Source organism: Crinia signifera, chromosome 4 (assembly GCF_055691185.1).
Source record: "Crinia signifera chromosome 4, ASM5569118v1, whole genome shotgun sequence".
Taxonomy (NCBI): Eukaryota; Metazoa; Chordata; class Amphibia; order Anura; family Myobatrachidae; genus Crinia; species Crinia signifera.
The window spans coordinates 118,734,789-118,742,875 of record NC_139220.1 but is presented as its reverse complement, the minus strand read 5'-3'; the positions used below and the strand labels follow the sequence as shown (position 1 = coordinate 118,742,875).

Sequence of the window (8,087 nt, the reverse complement as noted above, 5' to 3'; positions counted from 1 at the left end):
CCAACTCTGGGACCTTGAGTGGGTTTTTTTTATTTGAAGTAAATATTTTCTAATGTAGTAGAGTAGTCTTTTGTAGTAGTGGCTGTAAAAATAGACTACTCTTCTTAAGATGGAGAATTAGTGCAAGCCCTCTTGCATAATCATGTAGTTACTGATTAGCAAACATGGTACTGGTTTCCTAACAGGGCGCCCATATTTCCTACATACGCTCAGTAGTTAATTTATTCACTGCACCGAGTGAAATCGCATTGCATTGCCCTTTTTTGTGGCGCGAGATGCAATCTCAGTAGTTCATATGGTAAAACACCACCACTCTTCATGTCACCCCGAAGCGTGGCGAGCACAGCGGAACGAGTCCTCCTTCCTTTTCATACCCCCACTATTCACACCGGCGTGGAGTTGATTTTATATAGTTTGGCGAGCAGCGAGTCCCCGAGCCTGAAGCGTGGCGAGCCCTGTGAGGGGACGTGGAATACATGTAAAGTAATCCGCGTACGTTCGCCACACTATATAAACTCAACGCCGACGTGGATAGTAGGGATATGAAAAGGTCGGAGGACGCATTCCGCCGCTGCTCGACACGCTTCGGGGTGACATGGAGAGTAGTGCTGTTTTACCATATGAACTACTGAGATCACATCTCACGCAATGCAATTTCACTCAGGGTGCAGTGAATAAATTAACTACTGAGATCACATCGCAAGGCACAAAAAGCCATGCGATGCGATTTCACTACGCAGAATAGCCCACTAAGCAAATAGCTTAGTGGGTGCCCTGCTAGGAAACAAGTACCGCAAACATTTGTGAAATGTATAGCCTTTGAAATAAAGCTGTTTAGTTCTTTCATTTATTTGATTTGTCTAAGGGCAGTATTCAATGAAAAAGTTCTCCGTGCATGGAGAGCGTTTTATTTCGCTCTCCATGCACTCTCTCCATGTTCCGGAGCCTCCTGCTCCCACTATTCAATGTATTGAAGACTCGCCGCCACTCGCGGCGAGTCTTAATCCCTGCAGCGGACGAGCGTCCGCGGCAGGGAGCCGGGGGACAGAAGCAGCCAGAGAGATTATAGTCTCCCTGGCTGCTCCAGAGGAATATGGAGGGGTGGGGGGGCTCTCCGGGACCCAGGCAGCACAGGCTGCCCCCCCCTATAGCCAGCGGGGGACCCAGTATTCACTGCACCCGATCGTGCATATTAACGATCGGGTGCAGTGAATATATGAATATGTAATGAGCGGCTCGAGTGCTTCGGCTGGCTGCACTGTGTAAAAAATTTTTTTTTTTTATTAAATATATATTCATGTGCTATAAGCACATGAATAAAAATAACATGCCCCTTCACAGAAAAAAAAAACTGATTTTTTGACACCAAAATTAAAAAACCTTTTAGTTTAAAAGTTAACATTCCAGCTCCCCATCAAAAGATGGAGAATTGCTACACGGAGAAAATCACTTAGAAAGACGGAGAATATTTCACATTGAATAGGGTTGCTCGCTTTTGGAGAGCAAAATGCTCCGTCCAAGGCGAACAAAGCACAAATTCTCCACAAAACACGGAGAACTTTTCTCATTGAATACTGCCCTAAATGACCATTGTCTGCTTTCCAGCATTTAGGAGAAAATGGTTGATTGTCCTTCGCTCCCATACCAGAGTTATGTTGCAAACAGACAAATCTTTAGGTGTGTACCCAGTTTGTTAAGCGGGTGATGTCAAATTCAGTTTGTAAGGTAATGGGGACCAAAAAAAAAAACCCCACACAACAGTAGCTTAAGGCTGGTTTCACACTGTCCGGCTCCTGCCGGACGGGAAATTACCGCACGGCTTAAAAGCCGTGCCGTCCCTGCAGTGTGTAATGGACAGCTATGTGTCCATTCACACAGGACGGCCACGGCACGGCTGCCGGATCTTTCCACTGCAGTGTCCGGCTGCCGTGCCGTGGCCGTCCTCACAGGTCAGTGTGTGCTGAGGGCGATGGGGGCCTTTCACACACACCGGTCATTTGGTGTCCGGTTTTAGCTCTCCACCGCCCCCAAACTGACGTGACTTCAGTTTTTACCCTCAAATTTACATAGCACTGGCTCACGGAGCCGGTGCATGTGAAAGAGACAACTGTCAGGCAAAAAGCTGGATAAAATGTGTCCGGCTTTTTGCCTTCCGGACAAAACCGGAGTGTGTGAAACCAGCCTCATCGTTACAACACAAAAGCCCCATACACACTGGGTGACAGCTGTTTAGCTTAGTGATGCGCTTCAGCACACATTGCTAGTTTCCCCACAAAGCTTTGCGCAAGCACTGACTTTCCCTGCAGGCGACAGCGATGCACTGGACCGTGCATTGGCATCGCTGCAGGGCATACACATGGATGCGATTTCACTCAGGGTTCAGTGCTCCTTTTCAAAGCAATCTGGTCACATCCCTTAGAAAGGGGGCCGAGATCGCCCCATGTGTATGCCTTTTAACAGTTTAGGTTTTATGCTGTGTACACATGGGGGCGATAGGGGCTATAGTCGCTGGCGACCATATTGCCAGTGATTGGGAGTGTGCCCCGGCGATAAATCGCCAGGTGCGCGCTCCCGTTTTCAGCCCCATTCTAAGCGCTGGTCGCAGGAGCTTGCTGCAATCTGGTCGCTGATGCAAAGGAGACACTGGGCAATATATTGCTAGCAATATATCTCCCCCCGTGTGTACGGGACTTTTGCGATATACATGGCTCGTGTGTTTAATTAAAAAAAAGCTTAAATACTAATTAAGTCACCACTTCCCACACTTTTTCCTTCAGTGACAAAGGATAAACCCAGCGAATTCTAATCTCACAAACCCAGGTACCTTACCAGGTGATCTAGCCCCTGTCATGTTATTACTGTTAGTGCCACAATATGTAGGCAAGGAAATCTAGTCTCCCCTATAACATTGCTTCATAAGATGACTAAATCCAGTGTTTTTGGTTTAAATAAATAAGACTGTATATTTAGCAGATGTTTATTGCAGAATGGTATACATAAACTGATTAACGGTAGGACTTCTGGTAGCGAGCACGTGCTCCAGGTCCACCAAACTTCTTGGACTCGCAACGACGAGGATCTGCAACAAGCAGGGTTCTGTCATACTGAATAAGTATGTCTTTGATTTCCTTCTTGGAGGCTTCATCAACATCTGCAAAAAATAAAAAATAAGTATGCTTTGAGCAAATCGCATATAGATATAGATATATATATATATATATATATATAAATAAAACACCTTGCCCTCAGATTTCTGTTGGACTTTCTAGAGTTCCATCTAACATGTCCAAATCATTAAACCACTGTAGTGATATTCTCCAGTTTCCCTATTACCAGTGTACATAACCGACAATACATGACCATAAAGCTGGGTACACACTGAAATATTTCTGTCCAATCTGTTGGAGACAAAAAACTGGTAATGTATGGGATCAAATGGAACATGTGCTCCCAAACATTGGAAAATAGTCAATTGTTATTCAGAGAATTTAGTTATAGACCTTATGTAAAAAAATGTATCCAAACAATTGTCCATTTTCCACTGTTTTGAGTTAATGCTTGATTGTCATTTGCTGCCACACATTACCAGTTTTATTCCCCACCAGGCAGATAAATCTGTAGGTGTGTACTCTGCTTAAGAAAAAGCAGAAGCAGAGTTAAGTCACTGAAGTTCTGTAATGGATGTAAAAAAGGTGCATACACACTGGGCATTTTTACCTGATGTATACATTGAGCGATGATGGGGTGAAAAAAAAATAAAAAAAACTCAGTATATACACGGCGTGATTTTCATTGGGGGTAAATAACTTTCCACAGTAGGAGACTGCCTGTAAAACTGGCGGGTAATGTTATGCGAGTACGCATCAGCACTAACCGCCCACCTATTCACTAGGAGAGTTTGACCTCGAAATGCCAAAAGTGAGCAAAATAGAGTTCAAAAATCACCTGGTGTGTATGGGCCTACACTTTCCCCAACCGCTCCCCTATCCAAACATATGTATAAGATATTTAAAACACTTACACTTTTGGTAGTAAGCCACAAGTGACTTGGAAATAGCCTGGCGGATGGCTGTGAAGAAAGAAGCATATTAGTTGTACAGAGTGCTTCAGAAGTTTCTGCAGAATACACAAAATATAAATTGCTCTGAAGATAAACAAAATACCTACAACCCATCAATTCTATTCTATTAAGAAATGCATTCGAGCCACTCTGCTAAGAGCCCCAGGGTAGCAGCTATAGGATGACCTGTCATTTAAATCAAAATTTAGCAAGCAAACACTGACCTATATACAAAACTGCTTACTCTGGAATTAACAATGCAGCAGTTGGAAGAGCTATAACAGCATTTGAAAGAGATGGTCAAGTACAGTATTTTTGTACCAACCACCACTGAAGAGTTAAGGTACATAACAAACTGGGCGATTTTGCCCAGAGTGTATAGACAGCAATGACCGCTGTCATTACTGGGGTGGAAGTCGCTCAGTGCATACACACTGATCTGCTTTCCCTCTGCCCAGCGCTGTCAGCAGGGGACGGACAGCTTTGCATAGAGCAGCGCTATGCAAAGCCGCCCACAAAGCCAACCATCTGCTGGTAATGCCAGCAGATGATCGGCTTTCCCGGCGATGATGCGGGAGCGCGCATCACCACTCATCGCTGGACCATACACACTGGGCTGCTCAAACTTTGTTTTGAGCAGCTTTCAGCTGAAATTCATCCAGTGTATATGGACCTTTAGAATAACTATATGGCTGTTGGAATAGGTATACAGGAGTGTTTAGCTTGGAGGAAGCTGACTGCATCATTTATGATCAGCTATAGCTTTTGGTTGTACCCCAGCATCCATTAGTGATAACAGCAGCTGTCCCTGGCCTTGCCTGTGACCATGTGTATATAGTGTGAGCATATGAATGTACGTATTAGAAGCTAAACATACTATCCATTTAACTGGTACACTCATTACAAAGTATAGTATGGTAAGCTTAGTATATGACAACAGAGTGTGGCGCTGACATCTCAAACATAGGTAAAAACGGAATCCTGGTTAAACTAGTTAGGTACAATGCTCTGTGCATAAAGGACAGCCACACACTATGACCACTTATGCACTTTACATGCGGCTTTAAGAAGAAGTTTAACAAACTAAAACCACTCTTACCATAGACTTGTGCAACATGACCACCACCCTTCACGCGGACTCTGATGTCCACACCAGCAAATCGTTCCTTTCCCAAGAGGAGAACAGGCTCAAGCAGCTAAAAAGGATGAAATATACATTTAATATCCATACAAATTCATAACACCTCTTCAAGTACAATGACATTTTATCGGTACTTCCCTAAAAAAAAACTACTATAATTGAACTACAAGTCCCATCATGCCTTGCGCCAGTTTTGCGATTAGGGGATGCTAACACTATGGCAAGGCATGCTATACATGTAGTTTCACAATGGCTGGAGGGTCGCAGGTTGGACATGCCTGAAGTAAAGCATTGTGAAGATAGTGTTAACTGTAGGGGCAATATTCAGGAATGTCAAGTACATATCAGTTAAGAAGCCCACCATAGAAATTTGGGGATGCAGCTTGTGAACACACAGCATCCTGGTAATTCTTAGTTGCAGGTATACCCACCAAATAAAAAAAAAATGCCCCTCAAAAGCCTGGACTCGAAATTCTCATACACTTTAGTGTTTATTACGAGCACCTTAATGAACAAATGGGCCTCACATTCAATATGTCACAATTCATATAGGTCAATAGACTTGCGCTCTAGATTGTTATGAGCTAGTTTGAGCACTGAGCTTGGGCAATGTGTATGGGCAGTTGGCATCCCGACCATACATGCTGTGATGTGCAGATGTATTAGCCAAAGGCTGCGCTATACCGCTAATGTGATATGTCTGAGACAGTTTGTAGACAGACATCGCTGGTACACAGTGGCCGAAGTACCAATCACTTATTGCCCGGTATATAGCCAGCTTTAAAGCATTTGAGAACCCTTCATTCTCACTGCATGTTTTTTTCTTCTTTTTATACTGAACACTACTCATACAATACTGAAGCAGTTCCATTAAAACAGAAGCTGGAACAATTATGTAAACGTTATCACAAACAGGACTAAAACCTTACTTTGTACTGAAGAGTCGCTGGTTCAATGATTTCCAGTGGCCTTCCATTAACTTTAATAAGCCCATTGCCTCTTTTGCAGTGGGCAACAGCAGTCGCGGTTTTCTGTAAGGAAGATTCATAGTTTAAGACAACATATGACAGGGCTTAAAAACAATACACCAATTACATTGACAGCATAAAATATTGTATCTACTATACATGGGCTGAATAAGCATGTCATCTGGCAGTGACATAATTACACTGGCTTGTCAAAAAAGAGAAGAGTAAAATAAAGTTTCGCTACAATGTAAACAAGTATCAAAACCCTAACAATTTGTCAGGACAAATTTAAGTGTAGCTTACCAAATAGGCCACTAAGTGCATACCTAACCTATTGCAGACGCCCATGATAAAAACACGCATTATACAGAGGAAAGTCTGACACCTCACATACTCAACACGTGTATCTCCCATCAGATTGATCACTGTTGTAGCATGTGACTAATTAGACAAACCATAGCATCCTTGGTATCTCTAACATCATACATCACTGTAGAACCCAGAAAACATACCTCTTTCCACATCGCAGACTGGACCTGTGTGAGCACCTGATCTTTTGTCTGCTGATGCTTAGAAATCATATTCAAGTGCTGGTGAGCTAGCTCTCCATAGGTTTTCTATGGGACCAAGGCCACAGTATACACAGCAGCCCTATATCCCTTTTACACTGCCATAAATATCCAAGGTGATTAGACACGAATGCAACCTAGTATGTTGTGCAGTGTAAGAGCGCCCATTTCAAATAACCCGGGTCGAGCCACCAGACATTTCAACATGGGTAGTGAGCAGGGTTGAACACGGATTTAAACTGTCAGCACTGGGATATACTCATCGCCAAGTGCCAGTCCAGCACCCACCTGCGGTGAAGTCACCCACACAACATTATGCTAGGCAGGGACGCCAAAGTGGTTTCAAGCTAGGTCGCACTTGGATTGGAGACTGTATAATATCCCAGGTGCGACCAGGCTTTGCAGTGTAAAAGGGTTATGACCCAGGTCAGATTCTTGGGTTGGTTCCTAGATTTATTTATTTTTTTAATCTGAGCCTTGGCTATAATAATTCACTGATAGAATGAGTCTTCACACAATGCATAGCATCAGCTACTATACTGGATGAGTCTGAAAAAAAATCAGGAGCGGATAGGAAGGAGCATCAGCTTCCACCAACATTTAAAAAGCCCCCTCCCTAATGTTTAACAAACGGTTAAGATGAAAAATGCTACAACGGTTAAGATGAAAAATGCTACAACAGACGGCAGCGCCCGACGGGCGCCAGCAGAGATATGTGCATGGAGACAGAACACCGCCAAAACTGAACGGCGACTGGAGCCCAGCAGACGCTGGGCAGGGACACCAGGCTGCCGACCCGGGCACGAGGCGGACCACACGGCGCAGCCATCACTCACCTTACGCCCGAAAACCTGGACGGACTGCAGGGGTCCCTTCGTTGGCAAAGCCCTGCGGGGAGAGAGACAGGTTACCGGGGCACGGATACATCAAAAAGGGGACAAGAAACAGTTTAAGGCCCAGGAGCCTCACGCTCTCACCTCTCCGTCATTTCTAAGCAGGGAGCAAAAGGAAGTGCGGGTTCTCCACGGCCACTCATCAGGGGCTAGCGTGCGTGCGTGCACTGACGTTTCATGTACGGAAATCACGTAAAGAGGGAGGTGCTGGCATGATGCCGTTGAGGCCATTTTGCTTATGGGAAGAGCTTTACTTCAAGTTTTTTTAATATTATGACTGACTCCCTGGACAATCAGATCTTTTGCTAGAAAATAATTGCAGACATGTTTAAGGATATAATGGTACTTGTGGAGTATCACGGCTCCCACGATGGGCATCACACAGGAAAAAATCGCATCGCATGCGATGCAATGCGATGCAATGCGATGCAATGCGATGCAATGCGATGCAATGCG

The 8,087-nt window shown here is 44.3% G+C and overlaps 1 protein-coding gene across 1 annotated transcript; it reads right to left on the bottom strand.

The window, feature by feature from the left end:
- Positions 1 to 2,963: 2,963 nt before the first annotated feature.
- On the bottom strand, positions 2,964 to 7,816 carry RPS16 (ribosomal protein S16). Its single transcript, XM_083182311.1, has 6 exons — positions 7,716 to 7,816; positions 7,575 to 7,626; positions 6,131 to 6,232; positions 5,160 to 5,256; positions 4,022 to 4,069; positions 2,964 to 3,151 (listed from the first exon to the last, which is right to left on the bottom strand). Exons 1-6 carry the CDS (start codon positions 7,772 to 7,774, stop codon positions 3,006 to 3,008), a joined length of 504 nt encoding a protein of 167 aa, XP_083038437.1. The 5' UTR covers positions 7,775 to 7,816; the 3' UTR covers positions 2,964 to 3,005.
- Positions 7,817 to 8,087: the final 271 nt, after the last annotated feature.